The 18,726-nt window shown below is 42.1% G+C and overlaps 2 protein-coding genes and 1 long non-coding RNA gene across 6 annotated transcripts in view; 1 reads left to right on the top strand and 2 right to left on the bottom strand.

Moving 5' to 3' along the window:
* The window catches only part of braf (B-Raf proto-oncogene, serine/threonine kinase), a 59,574-nt gene extending 50,528 nt beyond the window's left edge, over window positions 1-9,046 (bottom strand). For both annotated transcript variants that reach the window (XM_079493716.1, XM_079493715.1), the window contains exon 1: window positions 8,812-9,046. In XM_079493716.1, coding sequence (XP_079349842.1) covers window positions 8,812-9,006 — 195 coding nt within the window. In that variant the 5' untranslated portion in view covers window positions 9,007-9,046. The remainder of the gene's footprint in view (window positions 1-8,811) is intronic.
* LOC306916029 overlaps window positions 1-18,726 on the top strand; it is a 333,469-nt gene that overhangs the window by 68,354 nt on the left and 246,389 nt on the right. The gene's annotated exons all lie outside the window — the stretch shown is intronic.
* On the bottom strand, window positions 11,493-14,624 carry mrps33 (mitochondrial ribosomal protein S33). 3 transcript variants are annotated; one of them, XM_079493723.1, is made up of 3 exons: window positions 14,427-14,624; window positions 13,458-13,682; window positions 11,493-11,957 (listed from the first exon to the last, which is right to left on the bottom strand). In XM_079493723.1, the coding sequence occupies exons 2-3, from the start codon at window positions 13,670-13,672 to the stop codon at window positions 11,852-11,854; spliced, it is 321 nt and encodes a 106-aa protein (XP_079349849.1). In that variant the 5' UTR covers window positions 13,673-13,682; window positions 14,427-14,624; the 3' UTR covers window positions 11,493-11,851. The 3 variants fall into 3 exon arrangements, with proteins under 3 accessions (XP_079349849.1, XP_079349848.1, XP_079349847.1); XM_079493722.1 differs by having other exon boundaries at window positions 13,458-13,678; window positions 14,294-14,623; XM_079493721.1 differs by having other exon boundaries at window positions 14,294-14,620.

Genomic DNA, 18,726 nt, shown 5'->3' on the forward strand with positions numbered 1-18,726 from the left:
TGCGAGGCCCGGACCTCTAATATTATTGTATACTTTCCAAAGTTGTGAGCTTGTAGATATGCCATTTCTGCATAGGTACAGTACAGTTACAGTATGAATATTATTCAACAGTTGAAGTTATGTAAATGTATGTAAATGATTCTGACAATTATGCAAAAGAATAACTGCGATTTAGCTCAGACGATTATGTAATAATTGTGACGGGCCTAGTTGGAAGACGTATAGGAAGAATCTAGCAATGTCAGAGACCCCCGCCACACACACGCACGCACGCACACACACACTTCCCGAGCCTCCCACCACACCCCGAACTGTGAAAGAGGCCAATGTTCTGCGTTGACGTCCCAGGCATTCGAGGGTTTGCACTCGGTGACAAGGTGAGAGTGAGCAGCACAGCTCTGGAACATTCCCACTGGATTGAGGAGTCTAAACAGAATGCAGTCGACCATGGTTTTTTCCTTTGCTATTGAACCACAAGAAGAAGTTGGGCCGGCAATGGTTATGCCCCCCCTAGCCTCGCGTTGCGATACTAATATACCACCTCGGGGCATATGCATACAGTTGGGTGCCACCGATATTGTCCCTTATCATTTGACCCATTTAGGCCTGACCTCAAAATTTTAAAAAAAATCCTTCTAAATCCTCCAGTTTTCTGAAATAAATATTTTCACGATTTTTCAAAAATAGCAGACCTACAAGCTCGTAGCGCGCCACTCGGTGGCGCGCTATGAGCTTGTAGATCTGCTATTTTTCAATAGCTAAATTATAACATGATGTTTAAAACACCAAAAGGGGTTCCCGCCCAAAATGGGTTAACTGTCCTTTTGCGCAGATCACGCAAACCTCAGCAAAAAGAAAAGGACAATATCGATGGCCTCCAACTGTATGTAATAGGGGCGGATGAAGCCTAAGGCTAATGCCCCCCACCTTCTTGAAGAACTGTTTGTACACTTGTATGTATCGGCCATTAATAACGGCCATGTATCGGCCATCATATTTTGTCTTTTTCCCCCGATTGTTAACTTTTGGCCTGGCGTCCCTAATTTGGAAGTGTCATCATATTGTCCTCAAAAAGAATAAAAACATCAAAAATAGTCCGTCAACAAGCTCGTCACCAGCTTGCTGATCGACTACTCTTTGAAAATGGTCAAATAGCGCTCCAAGTGGTGTAATAATCTTGTTGCCGTTTATTAAACAGTATATAAAGGGATGCTGGCCTTGCTGGGTAAACGTCCCCCTGTAATACTCCTACAGGGGGACAGTGGTTGCTTTCTAAATCCTAACAGTTTTTTGTTAACTTATGTTGCTACTGTATATATCAGGGGTGCTCAAACCTGTTCATGTCAAGGACCCCCAAAGTTATGTGCATTTGGCCACAATGTGGTTATTGTTGTTGCCACAATGTGGTTATTGTTGTTGCTATCTTGGCCAAGTATCACTTATGAAAGAGATTTCTGATGTCAATAAATACTTCCTGATAAAACAAAGGTGAAAAAAACATGGTCACCCTACCAATGTGAACTGTCGTGCTTTGAAATTTAGGGAATTAGTCGATATTTTGGTTGAGATACTGTTTAGACTTTAGAGCTAATTGTAAAACACTTCCAGACTGCATCCAAGGATTGTTCTCAATGAGAGAGTCTATATTTACTTAAGAGGAAAATGTATGTTTAAACAAAAAAGGAATGGATCAATGTGAGAAGTAGATGTGTAACGATTAAGGGAGTCAAGCTGTAGAATAAATGTGATGATGAATTAAAATAATGTAGAGATATGGGTAAACTAAACTTAAAAGTTTTCAAAAGAAAAGCAATAGATAGCTTAAAAAGAGTAAAAATTACCATTACGTTTTATTGGGATTTTGGTTAAATTGTTTAACTATCTTTATTAAAATCGTTATTACTGTTGCTATTACTAGGATATTGTATCCCCGAAAAGGGTAGACGTAATAAGCTTAGGCTTCAGGCTATACCTTTTTTTCAGAAATGAAATGTAATGAATTAAGAAAAAACCTAATAGACTGAACTAAACCCATATGAATAGAACAATAGCATTCTTCCAGAAATATCACACGTACACACAGACATGTACAGGAGTAGCTATATTTCACTTTTTATGTCATATTTCCTGTCCATATATTTGACCATAAGCCTCAAAAAGTCACTCAATCCGCTTGTCACTGGACCATTCCTCATACACTCCAAAGCTACAATTTAACTAACACCGTTGAGTTTCCAACAGATTCGTCTTGGCAATGGGAGTGAGTGAGTGACATTTAGTTTAGCAAGCAATGAAGCATGCAAAACGTTGTTACTGTAGCTATTATTTATTTATTTTAGAGAGAGAGAGAGAGAGAGAGAGAGAGAGAGAGAGAGAGAGAGAGAGATCTCTGATGCATAAAAATTATTGTACAATAATATCCTCCTACAAACCCTTTGGGAAACAAATTTGCACATACATAAAGTCCTTTGACCCCGACCTGTATATGTACCGGTAATTTACGAATGTATTAACACGCTTTACACCCAAATATGGGCGTACGGCGAAATCACCGCCATTGTCTGCATTTATCATTCCAGCGTGACTTTGAACGTTGACGTACGCCACGCCAAATCTCACATTTGGTCGGGAGCTGTCGTATGCTTATTGCTTTGTCTGCGTTTTTCGGTCGTAGACAAGCGGAGCAGCATTGTCTGACCAGCTGGCAGGCATCTAAACATGTATACACTCCAAAAATATATAGCTCAGAGATTAAAATAGGGTGCATTTTGCATCCCAAAATGCAGTTTATAGTTAAGGGACCCAATAAAACAATGACCTCTGCATCCATGGGATGCACTACTGTACTCTGCATGTACTAAAACACGTCAAAAGAAAATCGCGAAAGGAAATTGTGGTGGTTTATTTTGCTAGCTTTAGTTATAATATATTTATTCTGTTTTCTACATGAATATAACCACATAAAATGAAATGGGGGTTAAATGCTGCAATTTGTAAAAATGGCAAAATATGACTCCTAACGTTGTTGAAGTGGGACTCATAAAATGTCCCTGGGACTCATCTAAAAGACCATCCCTGCATCCCTGGACTCATTACATTGAAAACCTATTTACATCACTGATAGCTATAAAACTAATAAATAATACATGTGGGAAACAATATTTTGGAAAGGCATGAATCAACAATGTGTCCTATGAAATTGGAAGGATATTTCCAACGGTAAAATCGCGCAATTAAAAACAATATAACAATGTTACAACTTTAGATGCTAAAACTAAATCAAAACATGCTTTAACAGTCATTCAGATAAATTGCAGATCTGGATCAGATGAGCCGAGATAATTTTCGGGAGTCGGGACCGTCGGGCGCCACCGTTCAAATCTTTTCATGGACTTTCCATCCAGCACACACCAGCCATCATCATGTATGTTCAAGCATTCATTCATCAGTCACTCCATAAATGTCGATTATGACCAGGCTATATCTCTCATTAACCCATTTTGGGCGGGAACCCCTTTTGGTGTTAGCATTATGTTATGCTTTAGCTATTGAAAAATAGCAGATCTACAAGCAGATCTATAAGCCTGGGTAGATGATGAAACGACCAAAAGTTATTTTGAAAGTGAAATATCCCTTTAAAGGCATAGTATGTAATGTTTTCCTGTGTTTACAAACAAATACATAAACACAACCACACTCCATTGGCTGATGACTGCTGGTATAGAGGGAGATGATGTGTAAATGTGTGATGATGTGTAAATGTGTTCACTGTAATTACTTCAGTCTAAATTAGTAGCTCAATGCTCAATGCAAGTACAATTAAAGGCATTTGAAATGACATAAAAATGTTAATTTTCAGGATTCCAATTAAAAAATAGCAAAGATTCAAGATTTCAATGCGAATATAGCAAAAATTGCCGGTCTACAAGCTCAAAACGCGTCGCAGCGCGACGCGTTTTGAGCTTGTAGATCGGCTATTTTTGCTACTACAGTAATATATGGCCCTAGGGAGTGAGTGTGGAAATATAGTGGCCCTCTCCATCGTCAAAGTTGCCCACCCCTGGCGTAAACAGAGAATGGTTTATTGCGACTGCAGGTCGCATTTACTATGGAACCGTGCATTTCCCGTCAGTGTGTTGGTTGGTTAGTTGGTCACCCAGGCAAGTTCCCTAGCCTAAATCAACGATGTGTCCTATGAAATTGGAAGGATATGTCCAACTGTACAAGCAATTAAAATTGCGCAATTAAAAACAATATAGTTACAAGTTTAGATGCTTAATCAAAATGTGCTTTAATTCAGATAAATTGCAGATCTGGGTCAGATAAGCCGAGCACTTATGTGAGATCATTTTCGGGAGTCGGGACCAGCGGGACCCTAGCGGTCAGGGTTCTGTTGGGCATTTACAATGGAGGGAAATCCAAGATGGATGCCAGACCCCGAGACGGAGTGAATTAAAATACTTTTTTTATTGAAAACTACGGGGGGGTACGTTTTGTAATTGCTTAGCGTACCCTAATCGGACAAAGTGGGGCAGCAGGGAAAGCACCTTAGATTTTGCATGAGATTAGACTCTCGTAGAGAGTGATGTTATCAGAATCGATAAATACATCTGCGAGAGTCTAAATCTTAGGCTAGCAAGTTCCCATATATGGTGCCCAGGTCATCGTGACATCACGTGACATCAGAGCCATATATGGTGCCCAGGTCATCGTGACATGACGTGACAATGACATCATCAGGTGGATGATATGGATATCCCATATCATAGTAAATGCGACCTGCTGCCACAGTTAAGCCCATATATGGAGATCCCTGATGTCACCAATATTGGCCAGCAACTCTATATCTGACCTCAAACCCTTAGATCTCCATATATGGATATGTCGGAACCTGTTCTGACATTCCATATGTTGATCCTTCCCCATCCATCCTTCCTCTTCGATGTCTCCTTTTTGACTTGTACCTGTCCATTCAAACTCTAGACAGGCCTGCACCAAATTATTAGTGCAGCCGCGCCCGGCAGCCGGCGAAAACTAGAGTTATCAACAGGCCCACCTGTCCATTCAAACTCTAGACGGGCCTCAACAGAGTTCTCAACAGGCAAAAAATTAAGGCCCGGCCCTACCTGGGCCCTCATCAAACCCTATACACTCAAGAGAATGTCCCCTCTATACTACCCCTTAGATCTCCATGGATCTCTATGGAGCTGACCTGTTTCGAGTCTGAGATTCCATATGTTGATCTGACCTCATCGAACCCTGTACAGACATGTTCCATATATGGCCAGTACAGAATTAATTCCATGTTGATCTGACCCCCCCAGTGCTCGCCCAGCAGGCTTCTCGCCCTCAGGCTTCTTACTGGACATACTATGCCTTAAAGCGACCGCATTTGGGTAAATATACATTTACATTTGTTCTTCTAGACCTGTTCAACCTGGGTAAAAACCAATCCAACTCCAATCTCGATAGAACATCAGATTTGGAGCTGGATTTGGGCTGCCAGTCTGAACACGGCCCAAGAGATCCCCCGTGTCTTATTCTGGATCAGGGATGGGTAGTGTGGGCATGGCTCTGGTGGTGTCAACGTGAATTTCAGTATTGCCAGCCGACTGCTGGAACAAACAGCTTTACACGCAAGGAGAGAGAGAGAGCGTTGCGAGTAGATCTTCGGTGCTCAAGTGTCATCGTGAGTAGCTTTAGCGTAAAGGGTAGCTTGCTTCTGTTATAGTGTCGCTAAGTTTGATATGCAGCAGGTTTAGTTGACCAAACCGTGAATTGATTCTCCCTTAAGGTGGCCTTACACTAGCTGATTTTTTTCAATCTGAAATCTGATAGCACCACACACTACAGGATAATCGGAGCGGGGCAGAGCAAATATCAAACATTCTTGATGTTGATCGGGCCGATCCCGATCGCGCTTTGAGCGGCCCCGAGCAGATCGATTGAGTCGGGCTAGTGTAAGGCCACCTTTAGGAGACGGGCAGACGGCTGTCAGTCCCAACAGTGAAAGGAGAGAGGCGTTGTGTTAGGACCCATTCATACTCCTATTTTACCGCTGTTTCGGCGCTGTAGTGCCGAAATGATTTCGGCTCGTCAGAAATTTTCAGTAGCACCGACGAGCCGACTTTAGGACGGTACCCGCCCCCCCCCCCCCCGAACCTCAAATGACGTCACATTGTAGGCTCTACAGAGCCGAACCGACTTTTATTCAGCTCTAAAATAGGAGTATGAATCGGCCCTTAGCGTCCACTGCTTATATTCCACAGAGTTACCCAGTAGGAATATGGGTTCAGTTGGTTAGGGCGAGGTATATTATTGTATGAATTATTCAATCTGTCTCTTTTTATTGTTATTGTGATTCATGCATTGTGACAAAGCTATTCTAATTTTTTATATTAAACATTTTCAATAAAGATTATATATTTTCATTATAAGTCTTTGTTCCGTCTGATATGTACCCTAAGCCTCTGGTTACAGTTAGGAACCAAACAAATTATTGCACACCGGAAAAAATCATGTATAATGTAAAAGGAAAGATATCGCACTTTCAGAAGATCTGGGGTCGGGCAATGGATTACATCCCAAATATGGGATGCGAAATGGAGAGGGCGATTTGAAGCATAATGGAGATTGTTGATGATGTCATTATTGTTACAATTGTCTACTTGTCATTCTTGTTGTTGTCATGTTTATTATTTATGTTTGTAGCACAGATGATCATGGTCAAAAGAAAATCATGCATTTGTTAGTTTCTTGTACTAGGAAGGGTCGGGGAAGGGTTGGGGTTGTTTAGTTTAGTTAGGAAATGTATTTATTTATAGGTTGCATTTTATAACTGTATGTAAATGAAATGTTAAAAGTAAATAAAAGATAATAATTAAAAAAAAAGAAAAAAGGAACCAAACAAATGAAAGTCTTCTAATACAGTATATAAGCATATAGGTCAGGAAACATTAACCACTTCAGCCCTATAGCGTCCCCATTCTGGGGGACATTCGCCAGAAAGAGACGATCTACAAGCTCACAACAACTTGCCGCGCGACACATTGTGAGCTTATAGATCTGATTGGCTATTTCTGGTTGAAGAAGTTTGGTCCCGTGCAGAAGGAAACGAGAGGAGACGGGCCGAGTACTAAGTATAGAGGGCTTTAGCTCCATTTATGTCCATGACACAGCTTAAAGAGAGTTCCCTTTTAAACATCTGACATCATGTGAAACAGTGCGATTGTGTCATCTTTACAATGGCTCTTCTGGCGTAATGATGACAAGAGGTGCTGAAATACACCGGTTTGGTGCCACACTTGTTGTGACAGCAATATCTTACTATTGGGGTCCGAGCGGTTGGGGCCTTCTCTGGCGTATACACACTGCTGGTGCGTGCGTGCGTGCGTGCGTGCACATGTGTGCGTGGAGGACTGATGGTTAGGGTACTGTTGCCTCCGTTGCAAAAAAAAGTCTATTGGGCAACAAAATAAAAGCACTTCACTCAAAAGTTAGCCATCATCATCAGTACTATCATCATTATTGTCATCATCATCATCATCATCACTTTGAGGCTAAGTATGACAGTGGGTCTCTTGTGAAAACAAACTTTCACCACCTCAACAAATAAGAAACCAAAATTCACTGGCGTGTCTTATGCTGTGTCATCAACAACAACACCGGTCCTAAGCTAGGTCTAGACTAGGATACAAAGCAGCTGTTCTCAAAGTGGGGTCCAGCAGGCACCTTCTGGGTTCTTTGAAGGGGTTCCAAGTGGACCCTTACAGGTGTATGTACGTACAAAATGGAACCAAATTAACCGTTTGGTTCAATGTTGTAGCGCGCACTCTCACGGGGTCCTTCAAATTAAAACGTTTTTGAGGACCATACTGTCTGCAATAGGCTATAAAGCAGTGGTTCCAGGGGGGGGGGGGGTCTACTCTACTGACAGTATACAAATGGACCCTGTGCCGATACTGTCAGAGTTAAGGGGGGCCTTGAAATGTAAAAGTTTGAGAACCAGTGAACCACTGATATAATAAAATAATTGTGTTCCGTGTTCAAGGCAATAAGGCAAAAAGCAGTGCCAGTGCCAGTGGCTCCTGTCGCCGGCTGCAACTGCAGCAGTGTTCGAGAAGCTAGTTTGGGGTAACAATAACAACAACAATAACAATAACAATAATAATAATAATAATAATAATAATAATAATAATAATAATAATAATAATAATAATAATAATGCCAATGAAATAAATGCCTTGCCTAGAAATAAACATTTCCCCCCCGGACTTGAAAGAAACGCTCATATTTTTGTCCCATCGCAAAATGCCCGTTTTCATAGAATGTACGCGTGTGTGCGTGCGCGTGTGTGTGTGTGTGCGTGCGGTGGAGGGGGTGGAGAGAGGGCGACGTTTGCACGATGTTTGGATTAAAAATGGATTACATTTTTTTTCCCCTTCTTTTTTATGCGTGCATCGTCTCGCCACCCTGCAATGCATTGCATCCCCCCCCCCCCCCCCCCCCCCGCCCCCACCACGACACCCCCACCGATCCATGTTACACAGCCCCGGTGTTTCCAACATCCAGAGCCCGTCTCTCCCTCTCGCTCTCGCCCCCATGATCATCTCCAGACCCCGGTGGTACGGTTGGGTCTTGGAGGGTTCTATCCCCCCCCCCCCCCCTCCCCCTCCCACGCACGCGCGCACACACACACACACACAACACACACACACTGACACACACACACACACACACACACGATTCCGTCCAGTCAGTCCAGTACAGGACACCACCTCCACTCCACACCACCCGTCTCCCCAGCCTTACCTCCTCATCCTGCGGACATTCAGGTATCCTCCCCGCGGAGGAGCAGGTGGCGGGATCGAGCCCACTCCCGGCGCCCGCTGCTCCCACTCCCAGCTCGTCGAGTCCCCGCGGCTCGCTCTCCTCCGGATCGCGGTCCACCATGGTGTCTCCGTTGAACACGGGCGGTGGGGACTCGGCGCTGCTCAACGCCGCCATTTTAAACTGCGAGAGCAGAGCAGCAGAGAGAAAAACTGAGTGGAAAATAATAGAGGGGGGGAAGGAGAGACGTGACCCCCGTTGGCCATTAGGGGGAGACAGAGACACAACCGGCTCTGCTTTTAAGTAAATTAAGTAAAAGTACTTCAATACTCTGCTGAGCAGTGCTGACAAAGTGTGTGTGTGTGTGTGTGTGTGTGTGTGTGTGTGTGTGTGTGTGTGTGTGTGTGTGTGTGTGTGTGTGTGTGTGTTGTGCGTGAGAGATAGTTGTGCATTTTTAGATTTATTTTTGCTAAAAATGTGCAGACAATATGCCAGTCTTAAAAAGAACTAAAGTCAGACTCAGAACTGAAGTTGGTGGTTCTCAAACATTTACATTCAAGGATCTCCAGTTCTGTATGCATTATAGGTCCCTATAACTCTGTGCAGGTTGAGGGTCCATTTGGTTCAATCCGTACACTCACAGAGTGTACACTGAACTGGACACCTGTAAGTATCTTCATATAATTGGTCCTCACGACTCATGATAAAATAGCACTTTTATTTTCTACTCAGTCTGTTGGCAGTTCAGAAACCCGTTACCTGTCCACCAGTGACAAGTGACATCATCGATGGGGAATTCAAGCTACAGTTGGAGGCCATCGATATTGTCCTTTTCTTTTTGCTGAGGTTTGCGTGATCTGCGCAAAAGGACAGTTAACCCATTTTGGGCGGGAACCCCTTTTGGTGTTTTAAACATTATGTTATAATTTAGCTATTGAAAAATAGCAGATCTACAAGCTCATAGCGCGCCACCGAGTGGCGCGCTACGAGCTTGTAGGTCTGCTATTTTTGAAAAATCGTGAAAATATTTATTTCAGAAAACTGGAGGATTTATTTAAATTTTGAGGTCAGGCCTAAATGGGTCAAATGATAAGGGACAATATCGGTGGCACCCAACTGTAGTAGAAACAGTGCAGGCTTTCTATTCCTGAAAAGTTGCAATACGAAAATGTAAACATTGTTCTCACGCTAATACAAATCGAAATATATATCTTTTTAAAAATCCTGTTTAAAGAAGAAATCTGTCGCTGGTGGACCAGGACGGGTTTCTGAACTTCCCACAGCCCTCCTATATGAGACACAGACCGAGTAGAAAAAAATGTGTGGTATTTTATCATGAACATTAGTGAGGACCAATTATATGAAGATAGGTTGAAAAGTGGTGAAGTGGTCCTTTAATGTCAATGTTCAATCAACTTCCACTGACATTTGTTTTTAAATGCATGGAACTTATGGACAGGACAGGCATATTTCTTACCATGTTTTGGACTTGTAAAAAATAGCTCCTGTAGATGATCTATTTTCAAAAAAAGTTCATCAAATTTGGACGTTTTGGTACTATAAGTTAAGATATTAATAGAGGCCTTTTACTTGTAACAGAGTACCGTTTCCCTTTCACCCGTGTAATCTGTTTACAGTAAATAAAGCCATACAGTACATACAGTACAGTGAACAGGTGGCACACTACAGCCTGCGTTGTAAGTTTAGAGCAAACCTTACAATATGGACACCTTCTTAATATCTAGCATTTAATCTATCTCACCATTACACGAGTGATCCTGTGAAACAGGGTGAATTCTGTCAGTGTTGTATACCGTTACGTTCTATAAGAGATTGTATTCGTGTCCTAGAAAGGGTGTGAGAACTGTATCAACATGACACGGATGGAGAACCGTGTGCAGTGGCGTGCACAGATAGACACTAGGGGGTGCTAGAGCGCAATGTGCCCTTTTGAAAATAATATAAAATAAAAATAAAAACATTTTTTTTACAGTATGTGGACCATGGCGACATTGATCAATTCTTCTTCTAATATATTATTTAGGCCCCAAAATCTATAAATCTCACACTATTAAGTCAACAGGACAATTCCACGCGCTGCACAAGGTGCCTTTTCTGACTTGAGCACCTGCCCCTCTAAATGTCTGTGCACGCCACTGACCGTGTGATGACTGGAGGCGACGATGGAGGGCGACCTAGTAGTCGACAACTTGTTCATTTAAATAAACAGCACCTCATACATCGTTGCTGTCAAGCAGAAACCCTCCTGTCCTTTATTGAATGGCTAAAATAACCGATCTACAAGTTCACAGCGGATCGAATCACAAGGCGTAAGAATGTAGATCTGCAATTTGTTACTACTTTCGTGTGGAACTCTTGTCTTGTATGATGAAGTAGGGCATTTGCATATTCCAAAAACTAGGTTTCTTCTTGAGTAACTATAATATTTATTCTACTCACAATTAGGAATAGTTGACCTGTGTTTTCCAGATGTTCTTTTCCCCGTTCCTCAATGCTACAAATGAGAGCTTGTATGGCGAAGATTTTTACACCTGTATACCTGGCTGTGATGTGCGTTGTGAAGTTTTTTTTTTACACCAATTTGTTGTCCTCACATTTTCAGATCTTCCAACAGTATGTTGCTGATTGTAAGACAGAGACCATTCATGTTTTACTTTATGTTTAATACATATGAAATCAAAACACGTTTGTTTTGCATTGTGTTCAAAAACACAACGCATCCTCCAAACAAGACCCAAGTTGACGCATAAACATTAATGGACAAAGAGCATCTTTACAGCTTTTTTCATCAACGATCATATTGATGGCATGATCAAAAGTGCATTCAAAAGAATGTCCCGTCTTGAGTGAGTTGTGTGGTAAGGGTTGCCACAGTTCTGAAATAGAACGTTGCCAATGCTCTCTGTCCACCAGGAGAAAGGCAAAACACAGTCCGAGGTTCTGTGCGCCTTAAGCTCCAGGGTCATCAAGTCTACGTATATCCGTCTGACTGACAAGAGTCTCATTTCTTCTTGGTGGCTCGCTTCCCTTCGCCCTTCTTCGGCTTCACTTTCCCCCGCAGGTTCCTCAAGCGACGCATCTCCTCCTTGAAGTCCTGGTGTTCATCTCTGAGGAGAAAAAAAGAGGAATGAGGAAAGTGTGTTCGTTAGTCGCTCTATCAGGTCATGCTTACTGCAGGTTACATCCAATTTTAAAATGTAGTCTCCATCCTTGATTGATTTTTAGCTGGAAACACTTCCAGTTGCCAGGGGTCAAATTTTCAATCAATCAATCATTCATTTAACTCACGACCATGTTCACATGGTATGGCGCACAGATTCATAGGTAGTATACAGTACAATAAAACATTATACAATACACATACATACAATAGAGCCTTCATGGACACACTCACAGCTTAATTTGATTTCCGAAGCCTACTATTTACATATCACTATGCTTTAGCATATTGGCCGTGTTCTGTGTTCATTTATACTTACTTACACTTCGAAAATAGCAGACCTACAAACTCACGAATCACATGAGCATCGTTTGTTGCATCGTGAGCTTGTTTTTGCTGCATGCTAGGGGTGTGTGGCGGATATTGAGGGATAAACAGCGCTTCCCCTACTAAACGTGTACTAAATAATATTTATAGTTTATTATATTAAGTATATTTACATTTTGTTATGCATACATTTACATTTTGCACTCCTTTCATGTCATATTGAAATGCTGCTTTTAACAAGCAAAATAATAATAATAAGCAAATAATAATAAGCAAACCACCTCCGCTTCACGTCGGTGGTTAAACCCCCCGTCGGTGAATAACATGCCGACAATGACCACCTAGGCAGATATTATCCCTCTTATTACATGGCTACTTAATACATAAATTAATAAATTGACCCAAAACACAACAGGAAGTATTCCATAAGAAGTATTAAGTGGAAGTATTCCATAAGCTGGCCGGCGTCTGCCCAGCTGCAGCACTGTCGGAAAAAAAACAAGGAAGTGAGTTGATCAAACAGAATCCATTTTCGGGTACTGCTTCGTCTATTTCTCGCTCAAATGTTTTCAAAAACGTATTTTGAGAGCAATATTTAGCTGTAAATGACATTATGTGTGTGTTTACAAATTACAATACATGGCTGTCATGTTGGAAACAGCAGTAAATCAAGCTGGGCACAGCATGTGCTCTGAGGGTTTGATTAGGCATCGGTCTGTTATAGAGCGGAGCGGTCTGTTATCAAGAAATAACACGCCGCTGAATTCTGCGATTGACGGACGGACGGACGGACGGACGGACGGACACACGGACGGACGGACGGACGGACACACGGACGGACGGTCGGAGTGCAAAACATACTCTCTCCCCATGCCTTCGGCCTGGTGGAGACAATAAGTCTATGCATTTACTGGGGGGGTTTTTTCTCCTTTCTTTTTTTCTTCTCTTTTTATCTTCAATTACCATACTCTGTGTATGATGGTTGCAAGCAATTAAATCAAATGCTGGCAATGCATTGCCCATACACAACTCCATACTTTGAGTAATCTAAAAAAAGAGTGCAACCATCAGCACAAACTATAGTACCCAAACTTGAAGGCGGGAAGAAGAAATGCAATACCTGAATAGTCCCATAAACCTCAACTTCTGGGTCATGGCATAGTAGATCCTGTGCTGGGGGTACCAGTCGTACACCTCCTTCCTCTGTGCCAGGGGAGGCTCCTTGAACAGCTGCACCACCTTCATGGACCTTGTGTCCGTCGGACGCCCCACCTCCCCAAAGATGCGGGCGCTGAGACGGGCCATGCGGACTGCGTATGTGGAAAGACCAGCCATCTCTCTCTCTCTGGGGCAAGAAGGAAAGAACGAAAAGTGCTGAAAATATTTTCCTATGATCCTGCAGTTTAGATTATGCTCAAAGAGGTGTCCAGGGACACCTGGAGGCTGGGGTCCTGGAGGCGGGGGTCCCCAGCAAAGATAATAGTGTATACAACACTTAGTTAAAACCTTTCACAAGTGACTTGTGAGCTTATAGATGGGCTATATGCCATCTTTGAAATAGGGCTTTAACTACTGCATGTCCAAAATATAGGTTATGTATTCTGACGAATTGAAAATGCTGGACCCTATTGTAAACAGGTGTAATGCTTTACTTTATGGTGTCATCCACAGTTAACAGTTTTTGTATCGAGTTGTGCTTGAAATGTACCTATTCTGCATATTGTTAAATACTTCAATCAATCAGGTTGGACTATATAGTATAGAAGTATATGTACTAAACCTAATCTAATGACACAGAACGTTTCAAATGTTTGATTAACACTGGTACATGCATGCACAAGTGTACACGGTGTGGATATTGGGTTTGTTGACATGCATTATGAAAACAGCACTCGACTCCATAGTATGCTAAAATAAAGGATAGTGTTAGCATGATAGCACCGTCCGGAACGTTACCTGAGTAATGAGAGGGGACCCGTACTGTCAGCTAAGACGAAAATATTGCAATTCGTTCAGAAATATTGCACAGGACAGCTCATCTTTGTTCTAATGACCGATATATCAAACTGATCTGAACGTTATAGCTAACCTTCAAGCATGAACATCACCCAGAGAGCCCGCTTCCGCTTGCGCAACAATGTTGACAAGTCCGGACAGGTCAGCTTCCGTCTTGTTTTATAAAAATGCTCGTATGCACATTATCTGCTGTCTAAATGATTTAGCAATAAGGAACATGACTATTAACATTAAAGGATCTGCAGCACATATTGTCCTCGTTTTTGTTGTGCCGTGTCGTCCATATAAGAGTTATAAAATCATCTAAAATGACGTGTCCTCATATCTGTAAAAGCCGTAGAGCAATGCTGAATGTACACACACAGTTCCGTGTTGTTCAATTATACTAATTAATTAATTCAGTCTCAACAGAGCTGTCAGCTCAGCTGTGTGTGGGTCTGTACATTGTCATGATATCATTACATGTTATTGTGTTTGGTCCTCTGTCCCGTAATTAAACAATGACCCCCTCCATAACAAACAGATGTTAACGAATTAATTCAGCATAGATGTCTAAACCGTCATTACTATTTCTAACAGAAGAGGGCGCCAAATACGAAGAAACAACGGAGGTTGCCTTTTGCCCCCACAACGGTATTCGCTAAACTGTCACAGTTTTACACATCTCTGCTGGGCAAATAGAAAGTCTGGTGACGTGACGCGCGTCGCGAGGTTTAATGGGTAAATAATGAAAACGTAGGCCTTGTCTTGTCCATTTAGCCTACTCTAAAACACAAGAAGATCAATTAAATGTCATAATGAAAAACCTGTGGAAATACACATAGGAGGTTTGTTTTGACTTTTGAATGGCAAAAAAGGGGTAATTTATTGCACACACATCTTAAACTGAATGATTGAATAGCTCTATTAAAGTCGAAATAATAGCCTATATAGGCCTACTGTACATTCTTATATCGAATACCAAGGTCGCCCTCTGGCTCTCTCTGTCTGACACTGCAGTTATGTTTTGACATACTGACGTCAGCGACTTTCGTCGTACGACGGAGTCGCACCCAGAAAAAAAGCCGAACTAGAAGCTCGGCCTTTTCCGCCTTTACGCGGTGTGTCTCTCCGCCCGCCAGGCGGTGCTGTTTCAACGGAGGATAAAGCATGCAGCGATGGAGCATCATTCTCCCATCACTTCACCATTACAAGCACGACCCCTGCCCCCCCCCACCCCCCATGATCCATTACCACAATTCCTAGGACAGAAAATGAAACAAGATACGCAAAGGCTATCAAAAGAAAATTGTGGTTTCATTGTATAAGGCCCTAACTGAATTTACAATACTCTCAGATATTATGCTGCATGAGGAATATAGCAATTGATACAGAATGTGTTTATGTGGAAACATACCCTATGAATACAAAACAAAACATATTGTATGTGCATTAAATCAAGGGAAATGTATTCATGCAGCCCATTCATTTACACTACAAAACATTGAATTAATAAAACAGGGGCCATAGAGGAGAGCGTCTGACGAGAGCCATAATGGCTAAAGTTCTGTTATTATTTGGCCTATATTCATAGCAGGAAATAATCATTAGATGGTTCCACTGGGTGGAGGAACTGTAGTTTGACAGCAGCTTTGTCAAACAAAGGGCTTAAACTAGGCTAGGCCCTATACTACTTCAACTTCAAATAAAGTTTCATAGTGTGTTTTAATTAAATTATATGTAGGCCTACAATAATTCTCTCATGTGTCACTTATAGAAAAAAAAACATTTATGATATTAATTATATTGATATTAACAGTTTGTGTAAAGTAGAATACAGTAAAATGCTAACATTGAACTGTATAGTAGGCTATATAAGTGGTTCGCACAGCTAGCTGGCTGCAAGAGAAGGGTGCAAACGAGGACAATAAGGTAGTTGCGAGACAAAGAAGAAGCACCTGTTCACAACTAAATCCCTCCCCTTTATAGTCCTATACGCACCTGACTCGGGAGAGAGCACTAAATTGGGTCAAAGTTTGCCTGCAGGAAAGCTCTCTCCAAAGGGGGACAGACTGGCACTGAGCTGTTTAAGATGAGCCCTGTTTGGCCCCGTGCACCTGTGGTGTCCAATTTGTCGTTCAGCTACGTTGTGTGAAATATGGCTGCCGTGGTGTCATTGCATGGAGACATGTCGTGAGCTTGTACAGGAACAGGTTAAGTACTATAGGGTGACGGGTCCTGTCCCCAGTCAACTAAGGTCCAATTCCAACGTGCTCTGTTTTACGCGTTCAGATGTACGGTAGGGCAGTGGTTGAGGTTCTCAATCTTTTTCATGTCAAGAACCCCCAAATTGACATAATAGCCCGTTGACCCCCATTTGAAAACATTGAGGATATTTGTTAGAAGTAGTGCAGTGACGTAAAGCAAAGCATTTGAATTTCAACGACCCCCAGTTTGATATGCATTAGGTTAGGTTATTTGATAACATTTGATCTCTGGGACTGGGAGCCCAATCATCTATATATCATCAGTGTTCATTTAACTCTGAGAGTGTACAAATGGAACACTCTCAGAGTTACAGACGCATACTGTAAGGGTCCATTTGGTTCATATTCATCATTCCTAACTATATCAATCGTTTGGCTGAGGACACACTGGTACCCCCTCAAGATCCCTGGACCCCGTGCACTTTGAGAACCAACAGAGTAGGGTGCAAGGTTCCACTTATACGTATCGAGAGGCAGGTGCTATCTAGTCCTTCAACCACCCCATATATATATATATATATATTTTAGATATATTTTTGGGCTTTTTCTGCCTTTATTGGATAGTGAACAGTATGGTGACAGACAGCAAAGGTCATCGGGATCGGGAGTCGAACCCGTGACACGCCGTCAGGCTGGCTTAGCAGCCTAGGTGCCCGGACCGCTACACTAGCCACCTGGGCCCAACCACCTCATATTTTAGGGGATTTCAGCTGCAGAGTTCAGGCGTTACCAGACAGTAGCCTTGTGGTTAGAGTGTCCGCCCTGAAACTGGGAGGTCAGGGTTCGATCCCCAGCCGGGTCATACCAAAGATCGGACCCAATGCCTCCCTGCTTGGCACTCAGCATCAATGGGTTGGATTGGGGGGTCAAATCAACTAATCAGATGATTCCCGAGCGCAAGCACGGCTGCTACAAATTTCACTGTGGTAATGTGTGTGACAAATCGTACGACTTTGACGTATAGGGTAAGTATAGCAATGTTGTGGTAAAGAAAAAAAGGGGAAGAAAAGATGCTTGTAACACAAGCACAACACATAGACTATACTACAGTACAGTGTTGTTATTAGTTTATATCTGTAGCCAATAGACAGTATATGAACTAAAACTATAAGATTGTGCTCCTCGGAGCACAGAACTCCACCAAGGCCTGCGAACTTTGGAAACTTTGGAAATGGTATGTAGCAAATAATGTTTCGCAAAAAAATGGAAAAGTCCCAATGCAGATGGCATCAATGGATGTCCTGGGCAGCTAATTTGAGAGGTTCACCGTTATGGAGTAATGGATGCTAAAACAAATGAACAGGGAAATGCTCGTTACGTGTTGACGACTCCCCATCTGTATAGCAGGAGTCCTTGACAGGTGGGTACCAGCGACTGCGAGTGCTTATGAATTATGCAGGTGTACGCTCCGGGCAATGGTCAAAGTGGAGCTCAAATCAACTTAAATTAAACCCCCCCTAGGCTGAACTTTGCAGTACACACAGTCAAATCCTCAGCTTGTTGATTTACCTCAGAGAGTAAACATAACCAAAATGACATTCTTGCAAATGGATACATTAAACACTGACGATTTTACCGTGTACTTTGTAGAAAAAACGAATTCCGAGACAATTTGTGAGCTGGAGGTAATTTAAAGCATGGATACATTTCCTATAATACACTGATTTTGGGCTTGTTAAATCTAAATATTGGTGTCTGCCAGAGCCAAGTGTGTGTGACAACAACATGCGTTTGGGATTTGGGATCTAAAAGAAGACATCAGAACAGCCAACTTAGGGTTGTTATTTGTAGTCACTGTCAGTGTCATGGGAGCCACTTGGAATTCCGGGCTCCATGCACAACAACATCTCAGACTGGAATCCAGTGTTGTTTTTGGCAGCAAGTTTTGATTTTAGTTTTAGTCATAGTCTCTTGAATAGTTTTCATTTAGTTTTAGTCACATTTTAGTCACCTGGAATGTTTTAGTGTTAGTCTAGTTTTAGTCGACTAAATATAATAAGATTTTAGTCGACTTTAATCGACAGTTGATTTAGTCGACTAAAATGTTTTGTCTGGCCTTGATGCCGTCGTAATGACTGATTTTACACTTGCTGAAAATAGCAGATCTTCAAGCTCACAACGCGTCGC

The sequence above is a fragment of the Electrona antarctica genome (genome assembly GCF_951216825.1).
Source record: "Electrona antarctica genome assembly, chromosome: 23".
Classification (NCBI taxonomy): Eukaryota; Metazoa; Chordata; class Actinopteri; order Myctophiformes; family Myctophidae; genus Electrona; species Electrona antarctica.